This window comes from Corythoichthys intestinalis, chromosome 15, assembly GCF_030265065.1.
Source record: "Corythoichthys intestinalis isolate RoL2023-P3 chromosome 15, ASM3026506v1, whole genome shotgun sequence".
NCBI classification, from domain to species: domain Eukaryota; kingdom Metazoa; phylum Chordata; class Actinopteri; order Syngnathiformes; family Syngnathidae; genus Corythoichthys; species Corythoichthys intestinalis.
The window spans coordinates 20,117,232-20,140,854 of record NC_080409.1 but is presented as its reverse complement, the minus strand read 5'-3'; the positions used below and the strand labels follow the sequence as shown (position 1 = coordinate 20,140,854).

The window sequence follows — 23,623 nt, the reverse complement described above, 5'->3', positions numbered from 1 at the left end:
AGTGTGTAATATGCGCTCTTTAAAGCCATCTGATGTCTGTGAAAGCCACAATAGCCTCAGGCTCAAGTGCCCTCTCTTTTTCCACTCAGACTAAAATTTCCACCCTATATTTGCTGACGCCAGATAGAACACCCAGACACACTATGAATTACCAAATTATTTACAGAGGCCTCAGACAACACTCTGAATTCATTGCGATCATGCAAGTATGCCCAAGAAGGACATTTTCAGAGAATGAGCGAGACTTGCCGCCAACACTGCTGCTCACCTCCCTCCGTCTCCCCTCCAGCCGCTAAATGCAACAGCCAAGCGTCTTTCCTGTTTACTTACCTATGAGGGGAAGTAAAATGCCCGCTCTGTGTGTCCTCGCTCTTCCATATTTACTCGAACCCACACAGGAGGGACCCATTACAAGCTTTCAGGCATAATTCAATAAAAGTTCCGATCTGCATTTAGAAAAATAAATGGCCCATGAGTGGGGGAATATTTTCTCCTCGGCTGCATTATGACAATAAACCGTTTTCTCTCGTCAAGGCATCAGCCAGAGGGGTGAAGTGGAGTGTGTGTGCCTACATATATGTGTGTGTGTGTGTGGCAGGGTAAGCACCTGCTAGTTACTGGAAAGGACTTTGTGTACCATCACTATGTGGTCTGGATGTTTATTTCTTCAGGCTTTATTGGATAGACACAGTGAGCAAAAAATAGGTAAAGCAAGGTCTTTTTTGTCATTCCAAAGGTAGTACACATTGAGGAAAGCCTTGGCATCTAAAACCGTATTGAGAAGATAACAAAAAAAGAGAGAGGCCCGTTCTTTGGTACTCTACCTCTAGTGACAGTGTGAAAAGAGTGGGAAAATGCTCACATTTGATATTTCAAACTTTACTTTAACTTCATTGTCATAATGTCAAGGAATTGCGTCGCAACATATGCTTCTCAGATGTTGATATATAGCTTAAGCTTTATTATTGTACAAGTGTTATCTCAAAAATTTATAATTCAGAGCGCAGACGTCTACATCTTGAGGCGAGGGAAGGCAGGCAGGCGCTCTCAAGGATAAAGCTGTTCTTCAAAAGGTAAAATGTAACATTTAATTGGTAAAGGGCGGCCTGGCCACCTACGCTTCACGATATGATGTCTTTTTCTTATAATCATGGAGCCATTGTTTTACCAGTTAACCCCGTCTTTCAGTATGATAACAGTTCTCTGAGCTCTGCCGCCTCAGAGCATCGTTGTACTCCGTGTGTGATTGATGTTTTCCTTGTGATCATAAGTAAACTTTGAAAAGACTTCTGGAGTAAGAGCCTTTTTCTTCTAAAAACAAAGGGAGAACAGATTCTCCCCCCTGACACATAAGCACAGAAGGGCACAGTGTTGTGGGTGAGATAGTATGCTCTAATGTGTTAGAAGGCATTTGACACCTCTAGTGGCATTGGATTCACGTTTGCAAAACCATCAGCAGCTCTTTCCTTTCCCACAGCTTTAAAGAGAGGCCCCAGCTTTCGCTCAATGTCTCAACACTTTAACTGCTACATTTCGGTTCAAGCACATTGAGTCGCTCACATCTATATCTGTACAATAAGACAGTCAAAAGCTTACCAAACGATCACAGTATTATTAATCCTTTCCAAGAGTACAGGGGACATCTGTTCAAAAGTTATAGCTCTACCAGCCCAGGTCACAGAATATGTGTGGTGGTAGTTAGTAAAAGAGGGAAGTTGATATTGAAAATACCTATTCACTGCAATAGATGTCAAATCCATTTTAACTATGAGAGGCTGGAACGTCTGTTGCCGTCGATAAAAGCTAAAGAGTAAGGTTACAAGAGATTTGTAACGAAATAAATAAATGAAAATCCTAATGCAATATACACACAGGCCCCATTTATTTGAATTTATGTCAATATTCTTTTTTTTTTACAACCAATTTTTTTTTAAAGTTTTAATATTTATTTTTTGTTTGTTTGTTTTGTTTCTAGTTGTTGTTTGTGTATGTGTTTCTTTTCCTTCTTCTCTTGTATTTCTTTTCTTCTGTCCCCCCATAATCCCTTCCTGTTCGCTGCTTTGTCATAATAAAAAGGTATTTTGAATGATCACAATGGGAGTATGTCAGACTCTCAATGTGAAACTGTTCAGAATCCGGGCACTTAGACTTCCATTCTCTGTGTCAAACAGCTGAACAGGACAGGTTTAAAAAAAAATAAAAATTAAAAAATTAAAAAAAAGAAAATCCCAATGCAATATACACACAGGCCCCATTTATTTGAATTTATGTCAATATTCTTTTTTTTTTTTACAACCAATTTTTTTTTTTTAAGTTTTAATATTTATTTTATTTTGTTTATAATATTTGTGGGGTTTTTTTACTCTTTGCTTTTTTTTAGTTAGCTTTTTTAAATTCCTTTTTTCATTTATTACTATTATAATAATTTATGTAAAATTATTTATATATTTTTTAATTGCTGATCACAAAATACATGAGGGCAACTCTAATACTACAATCAGATGTCAAATGAGGGCCACGAAATATTACTAAATATTGTACTTGGCCCTTGGGCCGCATGTTTAATACTACTGTTGTATATAAATGTAATAAAAACATTTAAGGACGCACTGAGAATTGCACAAAAAAAAGCTCATCCTCTTAAACGCCTCAAGAAAAACAAGTGGCAGGACAAAAGCAGGTTGATTGCTGTGAAGCCTGCTACGGGCCCTATTGTGTTGGTGGGGAATCCGGGTGCATTTGGCACCCCTTGCTTCTCTTTGCATGCCTCAACTTGCATCCCTATAGGCCTGCCCTTACGTGGCACTGCCTCCTCTACACACACATTTAGAAGACACGCAGTGAGCTTTATCGTCTTATCAGAAAAGGAAGGCCGCTTTCTGCTCAAGCAGTCTAGTGTAGCAACTTCCGTTGACGGGAGGGGGATTTTCACACTACTGTTGTCCCCCGAGACAAATGCTGCATCTGCCTGAGGGACTGCAGGGTTATGAAGGATAAGATAGCAATGAAAAAAAAAACCTGCACTAAAATGATTTTAATTTTTCAAACAATTTGGCTTCTAGCACAGATCCTGTACCCTCACTAAAATGACATCATCAGGGAGTACTAAGAAAAAACGTGCAAAAGCTATGCATTATTTACTCTTCGAGATCTGGTTTCCAACCACTGGTCGCCCTATCCAAGATGGCCGTCTGCTATGCATGCCGCTGTCAAAAATGGAGCGCTTGTCACCCTTCCCCTTCCAATCGTGTGGCGTCCAATCATCCTTCTGCTGTTGTGAGTGTTTCACTAGTAGAGGTCCATTTGAATCCATTTGAGATGGATTGGGCATCTATCGCTGTCAATGGCAGCCGTAGAGTTAAAAAACAAACAAAAAAAAACCTAATTTGTTCTCCTGGCCAAGATGAACCTCCCACCAATTAGTTTGTCATTAGTAGACGTCCAATCCATTTGAAGTGGGAGAGTGGCCTCCAATGAACGAATGGCTATGCCGCCAATGGCAGCCAATATATATATAAAGGAAAACACTCAGGTGACTTGAAGTTCCGCTCTGAGACCCCCAATTTTGGCCAAATTTCAAAATTGTAAATCATTGGAAAACTTAAAATTTCAATTTTCTGGGGGGAGTACAATTTTTAACAGGAGGGTATTTAAAAATAAATAAATAAATAAACCCTAAACCTTAACTCGAGGTGAGAGCATGAGAGAGCATAATTAAAGACACCATGATTTTAATGAGATATTATCAGGTACTTGCCTTGTTTTGATCCAAAAACTCCTTGTAGCATGTATCACCGAGTGTCAAGACACAGCAGTGAATGGTTACAGTCGGACTTTTTGGGGATTTTATGGGTGAAACACGGTAATATAATAAGGGTGGCAATGCAGAATTCGCAGACATCAAGTAGTGATCTAGATTTTCTTTTTCAAATATTTACCCTTTTAAACGTTTTTTTTGTTGTTGTTTTTTTGTTTTTGTTTTTTGGAACGAATATGTATCATCTAAAATATCGGGGAAAATGCGACAGTAACAAAAAAATACAATTAACTGATAGTTATGAGGTGGATATCCGTGACCTATTTACAGACACTATTTATTCCATTGTGACGTAATTTGTTCAAAAGTTTAAAATATGCGAGTGAATAATTTTATAACGTCTTTTTCTTTTTGTTTTTTGTTTAACTAAATATTTGACATCATTTAATGTTTGTAAGCTAAAAATGATAGACATTTTGAATAATGAATATAATTATTTACCTTGTTTTAATGGCTGGGTTTAAACAAATGCGGTTTGCGAGGTGTCTGTAAAGGGGGGTCTCCAGGATAAAACCGACAAATTAAAAATAGTTTGGGGGCTTAATGCGGCATGAAACTGCTGTGGCAGCATATAGACATATTGTACTATCAAACACAATTGTTCTTTTGGCTTAAAATACAGCAGTTCATTTTAAAGTGGGGTGCTTGTCTGTGTTTTGAGCCATATATATATATATATATATATATATATATATATATATATATATATATATATACATACATATATATATATTGTGTATGTGTGTGGGTATCGTAACGGAAGCCACAAAATTGTATCGGTGCAGCACTAATCTTCACTTTTAATCTTAATATAAAGACTATTATCCTCTTTCAAAAAGCTTATGTAAATGAGCTTTCAGTTGTGTAACGTCTGCGTGTGGCAAGCATGGACTCATTTAGGCTCAGACGAGACAGCCACAATCACCGAGTGAGGGTAAAAACCACATCCTTCAGGGTCAGCCTCAAAACAAGAACTTTGATTTGCCCCAGTCGAAATACCTAAATGTGTGATTGGTGGCCTTGGTAGCACCGGGCTGTGTACTGCTGCGGTAATCCACTTCGAGCTGTGCGTCGGTGGAAGAAAAACAAAAAGGGAAGTTGAAGCAAAAGAGGCGGAAAGACAGGCAGGGTGGCAGCAAGGCTGTTAGTGGCTCAGGAGGAAGAGAAAGACAGGTGTGCTTTGACTTGACTCAACAGATGTTGAAACCTTGTTAAAACGGAAGTTTGCTCACACGCTTCAACTGTTGCTCCACTTTAAAAATTGAACAAACCTGCGATCGTGTTTCCCAGCTCAACTTTTGATTAGCTGGCACATTCTACACCAACTATTTGTGCAAATCACGTTGGATGTCTGAAAATAGCAATGTGATATATTTTCTATCAACCCTCTATCGTGCCAGCCGTGGACTTCACAGTCCAGACATAGCTTTCATTTCAATGTGTGATTCATGCTGTCAACTTCAATTCTAACCTGTTATCTACTGCCTATCAAGTCCATTTATATTGCAAATACAAATATTTACACTTCAGATATACATGGTGTAGACTTGGGTTGGGGCCAAAGCACGTATTGCCCTTTGCTGTCTAGATAGAGTTTCAGTTTGCCCCTGAAAAAGCACCCACTCCTTGACTAACCAGAGCTTGTGTTTAACCCCTTGATGCCTGAAAAAACATTTAACAAATACAAATACATAACTAATGCTTATGTTTTACCTACTAACAGAGGTGGGTAGTAACGCATTACATTTACGCCGTTACATTTACAGGAGTAACTTTTGAGAAAAATGTACTTCTAAAGCCCCTGTCAGACTTATATCCCGGTAAATTCCTGTGTAATTTGTTGTGGGATTTACCCGTGTCATGGCTTTCAGACATGGAGAGATGTCTCGGGAATAATCGGGGTTGGACACTTTCAGACTTGTCCCGTGTTGACGACTCGACACTCTCTGTGCAGGGAGGGCAGTTGGCGGTATTTTATAACCTGGACATTACGTCATTTTTTTGGGCATCGGCAAGTAAACCACACATTTCCAAAAATGGACAATGGACTGTCTCTTCCTTGGCTGTACGATCCAATAGCAATCTAATTTCGTAATGTTTCCTGTTTAATTTAGCTATTCCCAGTTTGCCATGTGGATAATTGGGATGCTTGTTTACCGTTTGTCGTCTTACTGCGATGTAATAAAAAATGACGTTCGGCCCGCCATGATATTTACATCGTCAGCCTTCGCGCTGTGACTCGGAAATTAACTGGCTGCTTTCATAAATGCTGCGTCCCGGTTAAGTACTGGATATTATACTAGGATGCAACTCGGTTAATGTCCGTGTCATCTCCGCGAAATTGCTTTCACACATCAGGGCTACCAGTTTAAATCCCGGGAATTATCTGGACTTCAGATATGTGTGAAAGGGGCTTAAGAGTAGTTTTACTAAGCCATACTTTTTACTTTTACTTGAGTAGATTTGTGAAGAAGAAACGCTACTCTTACTCTGCTATTTTAGGTTGCACTAGTCGTTGCATTTTTCCTCTTTATTCTACATATTGGATTTTACTTTTTCTTAATTTTTGCCAGAGATGTCAACAGTTTCACCAATGAGACATCGCAACATTAATCACATGACTCCATGATACCAATCAGACTCAAGCTCAACGTTCTACGATCACGCCGGCTTGTTCAAACACAAGTCGTCTTAAAAGCACCGTAAAAATTTAAGTATTTGACATACAGCGCGGTCATCAAAATGCCAGAATTCATTGGGGGTTGTTTTGTATTTCTGTGGCTTAATGTGGTTATGTAATCGTTTAGAGTAGAGTATAATAATAACAGTTCATATAGATAAGTTTGTGCTAAGAAAAAAATACGGTTGTTTAAATAAATAAATAAAAACAAACATCCTAAGCAGTTACTCACAATGTTACTCAATACTTTTTTATTTGTACTTGAGTACATTTTTTGGATGACTACATTTACGTTTCCTTGAGTAATATTATTTTCAAGTATCACTACTCTACCTTGAGTAAAAATTTTGGCTAATCTGCCCACCTCTGTCTACTAATACTAATTTTAAATCTCAATTATCACGTGAGATTAATTGCAATTAATCCCATTATGCTTAACGATCAATTCAAAAGTAGTAATTAGCACTTTTATCTTGAATGTACTCCCATATTTATTTAACAATAATCTATATCATAACACCATTGACGGCGATAGGCATCCAATCTATTTGAATTAGCTGTCTTCTAGTGACAAACTCAATGAAACACCATCTTGACATGCTCTTGTGAAAAACAACTTTTCACATCTCCACCCCTAAATGTGCAGTATAGAACTGAAGTGCACACTACAAGGGAAGTCATTTTGCAGCGAAGATAAAACACTATCAGGAAATATAACACTCACAAAACTAAGCGTGGGTGATGACAACACGCCCATTCCTTCTCAGTACATTATTAATACCAGACATTTTATATCAAGCATTTTATTTGTTCTTCATAGACTTCCATAATGCTTTCAGATGATTCAAAAAGGAGGCTAGTAAATCTGCAGCATCCATTTCTGCTTGGCTACATATTGAGCGCCACTGTTTAGGCCTCATGTGTGCGCTGGCCCCTGTCTCCCAGCTCTATCTTGTGGTTATGATATCATAGCAAGAAAAACAGGGCATTCTCTCCTAAGTGCACCCTGACACATAAAATATTCATCCGACCACAAAAACCCCTCAGAAAAGGGGCTGCTATGTATCTCAGGCAACCCTCTGGCCCTGCAGAGTAGAAGTCAAATGATGGCGGACGTATCTGGCGCGTGGCTACAACTGGGGTCAACAAGCCAAAGACACACTATTAACCTCAACATGAAGGTTAACAGTGGGATGTGGGTTTAGACAAGCTCTTCAACAAGGATTTTCTAGAATAGTGTGCATTTTTTTTTATAATAATAATGCATGCTGTGTATTTCAAAATATTTAGGATAACGCGCATTAAGTCACACCCATTGCCATGACAACCCATAGTTACCAGTCTTACTGTTTTGTTATTGTTAAAAATGGTATGTTATGCGTGTATAAACTTTGCCATCCTAAATGTTTTTTGTTTTTTTGCGAGACAATAAGTCTTTTTGTTAGATTTTTGTTAGTTTTCAGCAAGGAAAACACTTTTTGGGGAGATAAAATCTACATTTGGCATTTGATTTGAGTGACTCAAAATTAAAGAGGATTTTATAACTAGAGGGAACCAAAGTAGTGATCGCGCGCTACCTCGCGCTTTATACTTCACGCTCTCAGTCCGTTGCAGATTTTTTTTCAATAAAAAATAAATAAATAAATAATAATAATAACACAGTATTTTATTTTAAAATTTTAAGATATTTGCATGTATACATGTACAAATCATTGTTTTCTTTTATACATATAATATAGTCATTTATAACATAATTATTACATTTTCAGTGCTTAAATTAGAGTATACATATACAAATAAAGTTTTTTTTTGTTGTTGTTTGTTTTTGTTTTATTATGTTTGTAATTATACTTTTGGGGGGGGGGGCATGTCTTATATGTATCTATGTCCAATGCTGTTAAACCTGAATAGATACATTAAACACACCCCAAAAAAAAAAAAAAAAAATAACGTATGTTAATAAGCTGCGCCTCTACTTTGCAGATTTTCAGTTTTCACAGGGTGCAGTAGTCCCCATAAACCGCACAAAAATTAAGGATCACTGCATAGGGATTTCACATTTTTATCTGTATTTTTCAATTTAATTTTCTATATTTAGTTTTTGTTTTTTTTGTTTTATCGACTCTAATTTTATGTACTTAAGTATTCTTCCAATGGCTTATGTATAATTATTAAATGTAAATTTAGGTATCAAGACGCTCGACATCTGTTCTTTGCCACTAGCTCGGAGGTCAGCAAACCGCGGCTCATGAGCCGCACGCAGCTCTTTAGTGCTGCCCTAGTGGCTCCCTGGAGCTTTTTCAAAAAGGTTTAAAAATGGAAAAAGATGGGGGAGGTAAATATATTGTATGTTTTGCATTGGTTTCTGTAGGAGGGCAAACATGATTCTAATTCATTAATATTGTAATCAAGTTAAACTAGTACAAAAAAGTACAACAGAGTAGTCACGTGGTGCGTCATTTTCTATGGGATGCACTGCAGGGAAAATAATAATTTCATCATGAAGGCTGATTATATATTTGTAACCAACTTAGTCATTTTGATGGTAGACTAACATAGCTAATATACAGTAGATACATACAGCATGCGTTGCCTTCATTACAAGGCTTATACAAGGCTTTGATTTTTGGGGCGGCTCCAGACATATTAGTTTTATGGTCCAATATGGCTCTTTCACCATTTTGGGTTGCTGACCCCTGCACTAGGGGTCCCTTATAAAAAAATAAAAAAATAAAAAAATCTAAAGATAAACAAACTGATCACCAACGCATGTGTGTTTGGGAAAATGAGTGTGTAAGTCAATTGAACTGATCTGGGAAGCATCCAAGGAGACAGAAGTAGCAGGTTGGGCGAAAGAGTTTCGGCAAACATTTGAGAAGGTGAGGGAGAGCGTTTAATGCAGCCTCCCGCTTGATTAGAGGTGTTAACAGCGTCTGTGGCCCTCGTGTTAATGAGCTCCAGGCGTCATTCTAATGAAGTCTGTGGTCCCCCCCCAAAATAACCCTCTCACCCCACACTAACCTTCCCCTGGAAACGGGACTGAAGTGTGTGTGCGCTTGCGGCCAGCTTGAATGATCACTAAAGAGACAAACTATTCCTCTTGTGGCCTTCGAAAAACTGGCCAATTATCATTTTTTTCCCCTGCCTCTCTGCCCTTTTTTTTTTCCAACCAGCGATCATTGGGATATATCATTTCCCTGACCTGATCCTTTTGAGGTGGTGTAAATCTCTTAATAACAACACAAGGACACATATAGCAGCTATATTTGGAAGGGTTCCTCCCCTGGCAGCCCCCAGACCAGACAGTAGCCTCAGTGTGGGTGACAGACTGTGTGTCAGCGTATGTGAGAGGGGGGAAAGAGGGAAAAAATGTCATTCCTGCCTTCCTTCGTGAGTTAAAACTAAACAGACTGTATGTGAGTAAAACAGACTACTGTATAGGAGTAGTAAAGTTACTTCGCTTTAATTGGTTCAACTACGTCTTAATGAGGTTCCATCCATTTAATTTTTTTGTTTTGTTGTTGTTTATAGCGATTGTACACATTGGATTGGTCACCAATCAAATCGATTGGACGTCTATCAGTGATGAGCTAATTGGTGGAAGTGTGCATCATGTCCAGAACAAATTTTACTTTTCAATTCATTGGCAGCCATTGATGGCGTTAGAGGTCCAACCCATTCAAAGTGGGAGGGTGACAGCGAATGAACAAACGTTCATTCGCTGCCACCCTCCAACTTCGAATGGATTGGACGTCTACAAGTGATAAACTAATTTGTGGGACAGTACATCTTGGCCAGAGATACACTAAATTTTAGGTTTTAACGCATTGGCGGCACTAAACGTCCAGTCGATTTGAAGGATAAAATAAACTCTTTGAAATTGGACGCCACAAAAAAGCATACCGCACGTAACATGTCACCTTTGCTCATTAATATTCATGACGTTAGCACATGTTGCTAGGGGGGGGGTCAAACCTGCGTTTGTCCCTCATGCTAGATGCATGTAAATAGTGTACGGACGAGATGTTTACTAAGCTTAACCTACCAATTCTGTCCGAAAATCATGGCCTAGGTGCCAGATTCACTGGTAAAGATGTGGAAGAACAAACAAATGTTTAGTTAAAGAGATTGCTTGAGTGCAAGGGCTGAAAAAGATGGAAAAAGTGCCGACCTAATCCAGAGGTAGCTTTTTTATCGATACCTTTTTCTTGTTTGCATTGCCTCACGCCATTGACAATTACGTTCTCCCGTTTCAACAAGCTATTCTTAACCACCATATGCCTTGTCTTTCTTGTATTTTATATCGTCTGGTTGTCTTACGTCTCTCTACGACCATTCTTTGGGGTAATTTATATTGCTACTTTTGTGTAGCGATCGCCAATGGTACTCAGTTACAGCCAACGAACACCTTTAATTTTTTCATTAATAACAAATCTTGATTCTATTAATTTATTTACACTTCCCCCTTACTAAGTGTGTTTTCTGTTTTTTACAACAGAAAAGGTAAAGCTGTTAAATCTAGAGCCTACCTGTAGGCATGAACAGGCATAGTAAAAAAAGACCAAGGTCAAACATCCGTATTTTAGAAAAATAGGCCTACATGACTGTTGTGATATATAACAAAATTTATTTATTTTTTAGATCATTCATTGTCAGATAGACAAACATTGTCAGCAAGGCAAAACGCCACGCTAAAAGATAAGTAAAAATATCCAAATGGCTTACCTCTTCGGAGCAGGCTGTGGCAGGCAATGATCAGGATTGTCATCTGTATGACCATGGCCCCAAACAAAATGTTTACTGCATCTGAAGGTGAATGGCTTCACATAGCTGGCGTTAAACTGCTCTTTTGGACGTCCAAACAAGTTGATCCATTGTTCACATTTTTTTAGTTTTTAGTTTTAATTTAGTTTTTGGCTTCGGGAAACGTATGAAGAAAACATCCTTCATATGTGGACAGTCGTAATGTCTAGAGTCGTTTCTACAAGTTCCATAGCAGCAGTGTTTACTCGGCATGTTCTGTTTTAAAAGATTACCGGCAGAAAACAAGCAATACTAGCATGGGTTGTATGTGAGCACGCTTCTATGTTGACCCCCTTCCGGTTTATGATGGTGACGTCACACAGCCTTGCGGTCTAAAAATAGCATTCGTGCGGTACGCTATTAGATGTCCATCATCACTTTAGGAAGTGCGCCGGCGGCCATCTTTTTGAGTTGGTCAACCACTGCTTGGAAACGAAATCTCAAACAGTACATATTGTTCAGCATCAGCACGTTGTTTCTTATTTTCATCAATACCGACGATGGAATTTTAGTGCCGTATCATTGCAATATGAGTGCTAACCATCATTCCACAAATCTCATCCTAATTTAATTTTACCAAGTCATTTTTTTAGCAATACTATGCTAGCGGTTGTGTGGGTACTGTTTGGGAAAGATCCTTTTTTTCTGTTTCAGCATGACTGTGCCCCAATGTACAAACAAGAATCATCAATTAATGGTTGAATGAGTGTAAAAACTTGATCAGGCACCCTCGTTCAACATCTGAGGGATTGAGGCTGCAAAGATAAGAGCAAAAAAAACATGATCCGCTTCTCATACAAGAAAGGGCCAGTTGTAAATTTGTCCATTTCGTGTATCAGAGTGTGTGTTCTCAACATATTCGTAGGGTATGGCACAGACTGGCCGGGTGGGTGGAATCACATCCCAAAAAAATGAACAGAACTGCTATGTCTGCTCAGACAGTTGAGTCATTAGTGAGTCTTTCTTTTTCTCACACATTACACTCTTTGTTGCTAAGGCACTGGGAGTTGTGTTGAAAAGATGACCAGCATTCACTTCAGATAATATTATATCACAGACTTCACTATCAGTTGATGGGACACAGGGCTCTGGGCAGATTGTAATATTTTCAAAACCAAAGCCGCTAGCGACCTAAAACCATAACAGGCACCTCCCTTAGGCATATATGAGTCTCCACGAGCAGCGACATCAAAAAATTTAAAATCATTCCCTAATAAAATCCTCATTAATTATTTTTTATACAAGTATAACAAAACTTAAAATGGCTATAAAATTTTACTCCAGATGCACAAAAATCATCAAATGCAGAGATGATCACCTCTATTTGCAGGATCAATAGCAATATTTAACATATCATATATATTTGTCCAAAATAGCAACTTATTATTATTTTCTTTTAATGTAGTTTTCAACAGCAAACAAATCATTCGATCTTCACATCAGAAATTTAATACTTGAGGAAAGAATGCAGATTCAACTTACTTTTACTCCACAAAAGCAAAATTTGCCATTTTTCAATATACAATCACAACTTATTTAGGTTGAATTCCGCTATTGTGTAGACATACAAAATCCAACATGGCGGCCGTCACAAAACAAAGAGTGTTTTAAGTTTAAAATTCTTGTCAATAAATGCTTAAATCTTGGAATTTCTATAGATATGAATGTAAAACAGTCTAGATTATTGGTTAAAAGCAAAAAAAATGTGTAATCCAACTTGGCGGCCGTCACGAAACAAAGAGCGTTTCAAATTGAAAAGTCTTCGATATAAATACTTAAATCTCTGAATTTCTATAGATAAGAATGTAAAACAGTCTAGATTCTTCGTCAAAAGCAAAAAACGGGCAGTTTTTGTTAATTTTACGTAAATATTTCAAGCAAAATTTACAGTATTGTGTAATCCAACATGGCGGCCGTCACGAAACAAAGAGCTTTTTAAAGTTGAAAGTTCTTGTCAATAAATGCTTAAATCGCAGAACTTCTATAGATATGAACGTAAAACAGTCTAGATTCTTTATTAAAAGCAAAAAACGGGCAGTTATCATTCATTTTACATAAATATTTCAAGCCAAAATTACACACAATTTTATCAATTGATTTTTTTCACAACGTTTCAAAGTGCATGCATTGTGCTATATAATATAATAATTACCTTGAACCCTCGACCAAATCACTCTTGAGACATTCCTGCCCGCTTGTATGCAGTAAAACCTTTGTCATGTTTCTACCTAAATCCGGGGTTAGAACGCAGCGTGTGTTTGCGTTTATCACAGTGAAAGCCATCTCAACGTTCTGCATGGGTCGGTCCCCTATGGGAAGGCGTGGCACAATGTCTGTAGGAGCTTTCTTGTCAACGCAGTGAAGCCTTTGTGTACGTATGTGGGGGGATACGCAGGTTGATATTTCTATATTGTTGGTAAAGAGGGGATGGAGTGGAGGCGGTGGGCACAACCAAATGGACAGAGCGGTAAACGAGAGGAAACTTTACCCATGGGTCAGCCTCCAAGTGAAGATATATTGCCCATGGGTCAGGGAGAGAAAGGACGGGCAAAATCCATATTGGTCCGTCTGCCTTGCCCCCTTTATATAGTGATAAAATATTCAAATCCAGCCATTACTTCACATTAGGGTAGTCTGCAGAGATGCCAATGAGAAAACCACAGAATGTATACATGCTGGTTCACACACACAGTTTTGGTGCATTGATAGTTACATTAAAATCTCTTCCTCCCATTAGAGGGAATAACCCTCATCCGGACTCGGACATTTAAGGTGTGTCCAGATAAATGTAAAGTGTGTGGTGTTCATGTAAGCAGACATGTGAGCTAAAAGCCATGATAAGAGGTTTCTTATTAAAGCAAAGGAGGGTGTTAGTCTTTTGGGGTCTACATAAAGATTAAGGTTGCTAAAAGTCAGCTCATGTTCACACAAACACACAAAAAACTAATGACTGCATGCTCTTTTTGCTCTTTCTGGGTGTTTCCCAGTGACTAAGTGCTGGGTCCGTCACCACCGGTTATGCATGTGTTCAATATTTCTTTGCGTGACAATTTGAGGAAAATAACATATCTCGGGAAGTCATTTCCAGCACTTTTACTGCTGTTATCTTTGGATGACACGACAGCAGGTGCAGCCTGGGTATCCTAGAGTCTGGCCCCATGTATTTCAAGGTCTGCCAGCATTCGTAACAATATTTTTGCATTTGGAGGTTGAAAACAGGGTCACATTGGCCCATTATATAACGTCATCCATTGTGAATGATTCTGATTTGAAGTGGTAAGCAATAATGGTCCTTACAGTTCAAGTCATTGACCAAGAGATTTGTTTTGAATTTTTGTGTTAAGCTTTTCTGTGTGATTTTTTTGCACTTGGTGTGTTAACCATAGTTTGACTTTTGTTTTTCAGGGCACAGAGTGAAAATGGAAGACTCCCAGAAGCAATTTTCAGACAGGCTGTCAGAGATCGAGCGCTACCAGCGAAGCATGCGGATAGGTCCAGTCAACAATAATCCTCGGCCACTTCCACAAAGCCACCTCAGTACCACACCAGGTAAGCCTTGATAAAGTGTACAGTATATACAACACTCATAACAAAGTCAAGGTTGTTTGTTTGCCGTTCAAAGAGCCTGGCGAGCGTGATTGCTACATGCCTGACACCCAACAATTTGTGTGACGTCACCAAAGAAAAGTATTAGAACAGAACAAGAATTTTATTTCATTTCATTCACTCATTTTATCATTTTCTCTGCTAATTACTTGAGTGATTTAACCCCTTGATGCCTTAATTTACATTTAACAAATATACTTTAAAAAACACATTTGGGGGAATATACAAGTACACCGTAATAATTTTAAAAAGAAAGAAATTTTTTTAAAAACTTAATATGGAAAATTATTGAAAATTTCAACAACAAAAATGAAAAGTCCTAAATTAAAAAAAAAAAAAAAACATACAAAACAAATATTGTAAAATAAAAGGAACTAGAAAGATAATATAGAAAATGTATTAAACACTGAAATATTAAAATGAAAAACAAACTACACGTATGTATAATAAAAAAAATCAATCAATCAAAATAAAAAATAAAAAACATTTAAAAAGAAGAAATAAGAGAAAATTTTGAAAATTAATTATAACAAAACCTTTCAAAGAGTAAACTAAATAATATTTGGAAAATTTAAAAATAATTTAAAAGGAGGGATTTATAAAGTCCTCTTTTAGATTTTTCATAATTTTTAAATTAAATATACATTTTGTACTTTTATTAATTTTCCATATTTACTTTTATTTAGGTATGTTTTTATGATTTTTTTTAACTTAATAATTTTCAAAATTTCATCTGGCTATAAAGTCAATATTTTGTACTTTTATTAATTTTCCATATTTACTTTATCTTATGATTTTTTTCAAGTTTCAGATATTCCAAATTTTAGCTGTATTCTTTTATATTTTTCATAATTTTTGTAATTAAATATATATGTTGTATTTTTATTATTTTTCTTTATTTACTTTTATTTATTTATAGTTAACTTCAGGATTTTCCAAATATTAGCTGTATTTTAATTTAATTTTCTGTATTCAGTTTTTTTTTTTTTTTTAATGATTACTCTTTTGTATGTAAGTAGCTGGTAGCAAACAAATGTTCATTTCCTGCCATTTTCCTCCACATCAAAGTAATTGGACGTCTAATAGTCATAAACTAATTATTAACTCATTTAAATTCACAGCAGAAGCCACGGATGGACTTCTGGCATTATCAATAGCACTGAAAGAATTCAGGCATCAAGGGGTTAAACTTGTCTGACATTCGCATTCAAATAGTGGAGTGTAATGCTTCAATGTTCCTTTGTTTGTGCCCAATTGCATATTGCCAATATGGTATAGCTCATGGAAATGTAGCGTGGAAAATGTCTGTAGTGTAAATCTGTCTAATCGATCAGCACAAAACATCAAACCTGCACTATGAATGAGCATTTCAAGAAAGTGGTCAGTGATGTCCCCCAATTTTAGAAGCATTGGTTGGCGAAGAGGAAATTTGTGTCCGCTTTGTCCCTGCATGCCCTGCGTTGGCGGGTCCAAGGCCTCACAGCGTGCAGCTCTGGGGGCAGGTGGTACGGCTGATGCTGCCAGCTCAAACTTGGCGTGGGTGCAGAAGTTGGCCTCTGCACTCCACACACGACAGCCTCAGGAATGTAACAGCTGCCCGCTACCTTGGCAATCACGTCACTCTCAGACTGGCTGAATACTGGGGGGTGGGTGTAAGGGGCAGAAGGATAGCGGGCTTAGACTCAGACTTAGGTGGTGCGATGTGTGCATACACTGTGAACAGCTGCGTGGGTGAAGATGAGTGTTCACTCTCCGTCATATGTCAGAGACTTTTTAACAAGATTCCATGTCTGGACTGACACAGACTAAACACACACCGTTTGCTTTCCTTCTCTTCCCGCCCACTCTTTAGTTCTCATGATGGCTAATGAATCTCATTACCTTTGTATCAGCATGTTGCTGTGTTCAGGGGCGCTTGTTTGTGAGCGCGGGACCATGCGTGGGTGCGGTACTATCAGTGTGTATCACAATCACTGTTTGGCCTTGTGCTCAGCTTACCCAGCACTGAGTCACCAGAATGAACCTACACTGTTGGTCCTACAGTATCTAGCAGCTGACTAAGGATAACACAGGGACTTTTATACAGCTCCCACATGCCCCGAACTTACTGTTGATGGTAATGCAGATCCCTTGCACGGCTTGTACTGTACAGAAAACATGGAAACAATCAGTGACTTATCAGAAAAACAAACATTGCTGCACTTGTACAATACACAATACTGTACACAGAAGGCTAGTGTATGACATTTGTCTTAACGTATAAATGGAATTCATAATTCAATTGCTGGGAATTAATTCAATAATAATAATAATAATATATACTCAACATTTTATCCCAAGAGATTTGCTATATTATGGTATAAAAAAGATGTTTTGAAATCTCAAGCAAAATACAATTTCAATTGTTTCCTGGTTCACCCCACAAGCATTTGAGCATTTTGCTGACTTAGGGAGAAATACATACTGAATGTTTGCTTTTTTTTTTTTTTTTTTTTTTTTTTTGTAAAAGCTGGTCAACAAATTCACTCATGACAGCTTGTCCAAGATTATAACCAGCACTCCAAATCAGGATCGTATTTTTTTATAGCCAGTATGTTGGAAACACACATGGAATTTGTCTCAGATATGTTTTTATAACAAACAAGCCCCATTTCTATTGTATGTTACACATACTGTTGATACATAGTACATTAAGGACATAAAACAAAGGTAAATAGAGCCATTTACCCAGAAGTAAGCATAACGTAGCGGTACAGATGTGCTCTGCAATGACAGGTGTGTAAGTGATGAAGAGTGAAGAGTTGTCCAAAAATACAATGTGACTTGGAGTAACAGTGCAGTAACTGTGATATAGTGACAAAAGTGCAACAGATGTAGTTGTTATGCAATATAAAGTGACGTTAATATGGATTACTGATCAACAGCTGTTATGTAATGTACATATTCAGACAACTAGGCTACAACAGTTGGGTATGATGGTACTGTCAGAAAAGAGGTGTGCAAAAATAGGCATGTTGGTACAGTGCCTTGCAAAAGTATTCGGCCCCCTTGAATCTTGCAACCTTTCGCCACATTTCAGGCTTCAAACATAAAGATATGAAATTAAATTTTTTTGTCAAGAATCAACAACAAGTGGGACACAATCGTGAAGTGGAACAACATTTATTGGATAATTTAAACTTTTTTAACAAATAAAAAACTGAAAAGTGGGGCGTGCAATATTATTCGGCCCCTTTACTTTCAGTGCAGCAAACTCACTCCAGAAGTTCAGTGAGGATCTCTGAATGATCCAATGTTGTCCTAAATGACCGATGATGATAAATAGAATCCAAATGTGTGTAATCGAGTCTTCGTATAAATGCACCTGCTCTGTGATAGTCTCAGGGTTCTGTTTAAAGTGCAGAGAGCATTATGAAAACCAAGGAACACACCAGGCAGGTCCGAGATACTGTTGTGGAGAAGTTTAAAGCCGGATTTGGATACAAAAAGATTTCCCAAGCTTTAAACATCTCAAGGAGCACTGTGCAAGCCATCATATTGAAATGGAAGGAGCATCAGACCACTGCAAATCTACCAAGACCCGGCCGTCCTTCCAAACTTTCTTCTCAAACAAGGAGAAAACTGATCAGAGATGCAGCCAAGAGGCCCATGATCACTCTGGATGAACTGTAGAGATCTACAGCTGAGGTGGGAGAGTCTGTCCATAGGACAACAATCAGTCGTACACTGCACAAATCTAGCCTTTATGGAAGAGTGGCAAGAAGAAAGCCATTTCTCAAAGATATCCATAAAAAGTCTCGTTTAAAGTTTGCTACAAGCCACCTGGGAGACACACCAAACATGTGGAAGAAGGTGCTCTGGTCAGATGAAACCAAAATTGAACTTTTTGGCCACAATGCAAAACAATATGTTTGGCGTAAAAGCAACACACCTCATCACCCTGAACACACCATCCCCACTGTCAAACATGGTGGTGGCAGCATCACGGTTTGGGGCCTGCTTTTCTTCAGCAGGGGCAGGGAAGATGGTTAAAATTGACGGGAAGATGGATGCAGCCAAATACAGGAACATTCTGGAAGAAAACCTGTTGGTATCTGCACAAGACCTGAGACTGGGACGGAGATTTATCTTCCAACAGGACAAAGATCCAAAACATAAAGCCAAATCTACAATGGAATGGTTCAAAAATAAACGTATCCAGGTGTTAGAATGGCCAAGTCAAAGTCCAGACCTGAATCCAATTGAGAATCTGTGGAAAGAGCTGAAGACTGCTGTTCACAAACACTCTCCATCCAACCTCACTGAGCTCGAGCTGTTTTGCAAGGAAGAATGGGCAAGAATGTCAGTCTCTCGATGTGCAAAACTGATAGAAATATACCCCAAGCGACTTGCAGCTGTAATTGGAGCAAAAGGTGGCGCTACAAAGTATTAACGCAAGGGGGTCGAATAATATTGCACGCCCCACTTTTCAGTTTTTTATTTGTTAAAAAAGTTGAAATTATCCAATAAATGTTGTTCCACTTCACGATTGTGTCCCACTTGTTGTTGATTCTTGACAAAAAATTAAAATTTTATATCTTTATTTTTGAAGCCTGAAATGTGGCGAAAGGTTGCAAGGTTCAAGGGGGCCGAATACTTTTGCAAGGCACTGTACATATGGAATTCCAAATCCATTGTTTTAAAAGCCATTGGCAAGAGGGGAACACTGTTGGATTGCCTGCTAGGTTTAGCATGCAGAGCTTAATAGTGCCGACTGGAGTTGGAAAAGGTGGCCAGTTTACATCATCAGTCTACATCTTTAGTGACATCATATAATGTCCAAAATGTGATGTCATACCAAAGTGCAGTCTGGCTAATTTGTATGGTAGCTGTAAAATTTCATATACAAGCATATTTCAAGTTTAGTGTTGAGTATGAAAATGTAGGCATGGTTATAACTAGTGTTGCACCGTTATCAATATGAGGATCAGTATTGGTACCGATAGGGCACCGAAATGACATCATCGTTATCGGCGAGTACGAAGAAATTGTGTGCCAAAGCTGCTCAATATGTACTTTTCAAGATCTAGTTTCCAATCATCCTATCCAAGATGGCTGCCAGTTACAAACGCCACCGTAAACAAAGGAGTGCTTGTTGACCTCTCCAAGATGCAATATAATATTCCAATAGTGAGGCATCCAATCATCCGCTGTGAATTTCAATGACTTTATCACTAGTGGAGGTCAAATCCATTTCAAATGAATAGCGCACTGCACGTAATACGTCACCTTTGCTCATTATTATTCATGACGTTAGCAACTGTTGCTGGGGGGTAAAACTTGTGCGTCATGCTAAATGCACGTAAATAGTGTACGAATTAGATGTTTACTGAGCTAAACCTACCAATTCTGTCCGAAAATGATGTCCCTGGTGCCAAATTCTCTGGTAAAGATGTGGAAGAACATACAAATGTTCAGTTAAAGAGATGGCTTGAGTGTCGAGGGCTGAAAAAGACAGGAAAAAGAGCTGACCTGATCCAGAGGTAGCTTTTTTTATCAACGCCTTTTTCTTGTGTGCATTGCCTTACGCCACTGACAATGCCATTCTCCTGTTTCAACAAGCTATCCTTTACCACCATATGCCCTGTCTTTCTCATATATTATATCCTCTGGTTGTCTTACGTCTCTGATCGTTCTTGGGGGTAATTTATAGTGGTATTTTGTGTAGCGATTGCAAATGCTACTAAGTGACAGCCAACGAACACTTTCAATTTTTACATTGATAACAAATCTTAATTCTATTTATTTACACTTCTCCCTTACTAAAGTTGTTTCTTCATGACAGAAAGGGTAACAGCAGTGGCAGTCAGATACCATTTTAATTTTTTTCAGGTCATTCATTGTCAGACAGAATCAGCACGACAAAACGCCATGCTAAAAAATAAGTAAAAATATCAAAACGGCTTACCTCTTCGGGGCAGGCTGTGGCAGGCAATGGATCAACATTGTCATCTGTAGGACCATGGCCCCCAGCAAAATGTTTAATGCATATGAAGGTGAATGGCTTCACCTTGCTGGCGTTAAACTGGTCTTTTGGATGTCCGTACAAGGTTGTTCTAATTTTTTCCTCTGAGTTTTTGGCTTCGGGAAACGTATGAAGAAAGAATCCCTCATATTACGTAATGTCTAGAGTTGTTTTTACAAGTTCCATAGCAGCAGTATTACCTCAGCATGTTCTTTTTTGAAAGATTACCGGCCGAAAAGAAGCAGTACTAGCATGGGTTGTATGCCAGCGCGCTTCTATGTTGACCCCATTCCGGTTTACAATAGTGCGGTCTAAAAATAGCAATCGTGCGGTAGGCTATTGGATGTCTATTGTTGTAAATGGCAGCAAAAAATCAAAACTTTCTTTTTTGGCCAGGATGCACCCTCCCACCAATTAGTTTATCACTAGTAGATATCCAATCCATTTGCAGTGGAAAGGTGGCAGCGAATGAACATTTATTTATTCGCTGCCACTGGATTGGACGTCTAGCGCCGTCAATGGCAGACAAAGATTTAAGCAGTGTTTGACCAAGCCATAATAGCAATTACTTTACACTCAAGTGACTATGCAGCAATTAAGTGTTAAAAAAATACTTGAAAAGACAAAACAACATTTAAAAAAAACAACAACAAAAAACATTGTATCGCTAGTTGTCAAAATCAGTATCAGGAGCCAAAAAATTAAATGGATGCAACACTAGTTATAACACAGGAAAGGCAGCACCTCTTAGCTTCCATGCCACACACGATTTGTTCTTGTGAAAAGGCTTGTGGGCATTGTGATTGTATATACACTTGAAGCAGACATCACATTATCATCATTACAGCCTATGAGGGAGGGCGAAGGCCTTAGTGTGAGGGCTGCCAATGGCTGGAGGCCTTTTACAAGAAGCATGCGTGATTAAGACAGGGAAAGGGAACGGCTGTACAACCCACACACCTTAATATGTGGTATTAGCATCATGATGGCATACCACAGGACAAGTGCTGTCAAATAATTAAACAAAGGACCTGCACCCTCCCACCTTGTTGAAGTGTTTTCACAGTGCTTTTTGTGGAAGTAGACACATTCACCTCCATCTCTCAGACACAACCCATCAAAGTGCGGGTTGCTTCATTATCATAATTAGATACTTGGTGACATAAGTGCAACAGTGAACCTAGTTTTTAACCAAAAGGCGTGTGGGCAGTGACTCTTAGGTGTTAACTTTACACCTTCTTTGCGGCTGCTGGCATTTACCCTCAGTTACGCCTCTGAATCAGATATTACGTCACAAGTTGTCAATGTCACCAGTCGACTTCAATAAGCTATCCTGCATGAGTGTCTTAGACACAGTACAAAGCTCTTGGAATAAAGTAAATCCAAAAGACGCTATTACTTTGGAGTGGAAATGAGTGTTAGGCAATGGCATAATACTAGAAGTATTAGGACTACCGCACAGACAGCAGTTTTACAAGTTCAAACACAAGAGTCCTGTTTTCATCAAACCCATTTAGAAAAGGCGTTTACATATAAACAGCAGAAAACTCCAGCCAGACTTGTAATTTGCCAATGCAGTTCTTTTTAATTCTGCTTGTTTGAATCATCACTCTCTCGTCATCATGTTCTAAGACCTCACAAAAAATAAAAGCTGGAGCTTTGTGACAAAATCAGACAGCACGGTGCCATCTACTCCTAAAGTCTCCTTGCATCATTTACTTGTCTAAAATATTTTCTTTGTCTTAACTGTGAAAAAGGGGCTCAGTTATGCTGTTCTCAGAACATGTTTCCCGGGCATCTGCTAAAAGCTACTGTATATACACGCACACAAACAATTGCCCTATAGCCCCACTAAAAAACTAAACACGCATACAGTTGTATGCCAGTAAGGCAACTTCTGCGCAAGTATCCCAGACAGACAGGGTAATTAAGAGCTCATTACGGTGCATGCAGAAACAGGAGCCCTGCACTTTGGCAGACGTTGCACTCACTGCTTGTTTTTGTTCTTTTGTGGTCACAGGTAAGCCTGCTAGACATGTAGCTCATTCTGAGCAAAATGCAGAGGGAGTGTTTGTGTGTGTGCGGTTTAAAATTCATGGTTTGACTCGTGCAGTCAAGCAGATCTGACGCTCAAGAGATCTAAATTGTTATTCTGGATTGTCTGTGTGTACACTAAATGTGGCTGAGGGTGGCAACATGTTAATCATTTTCACAGTTAACTGTGACTTTGTTATACAAGCTTGCTTCAAATATAGAGCAAATTTAAAGCTTAACTTTTGCACATTTGAAACTTATTTGTTTCAGGAAAAATCCTATGGAACACTTTATAGTCTTAAAAATAAAAAAATATATACATTTTATTTAACAGCACAGTACTCAGCTTAGACAACACGATCCTGTCAAAAAAAAATCCCTACAACTGCTTGAATAAATATTAACTATAGATATAAAATGTGATTTTCATCTTAGTAGAAATGATTCCAGGTTTTCCTTTCATGCTGAATCCAGACAAAACTCAACACGCATTTGGCACAGCCTCTAACAATCAGCCGCGAGTTTTTAAACAGTATTTTTAACTAGAGGAAGCAAAGCTATATTACATCCAAAAGAAAATCCGGGCACCTTTGAGTTAGAATCGTTTAACATGTTTTTCCTCCAACATCTGTGCGTGTGTGTTCCTCTCTGAAGAAAAGAATCTGATACGTTCTGACAT

At 38.3% G+C, this 23,623-nt stretch overlaps 1 protein-coding gene across 1 annotated transcript in view; it reads left to right on the top strand.

Annotated features, from left to right (window-relative positions):
• runx3 (RUNX family transcription factor 3) overlaps positions 1–23,623 on the top strand; it is a 47,713-nt gene that overhangs the window by 8,705 nt on the left and 15,385 nt on the right. Inside the window, exon 4 of the mRNA XM_057859666.1 lies at positions 14,706–14,849. Coding sequence (XP_057715649.1) covers positions 14,706–14,849 — 144 coding nt within the window. The remainder of the gene's footprint in view (positions 1–14,705; positions 14,850–23,623) is intronic.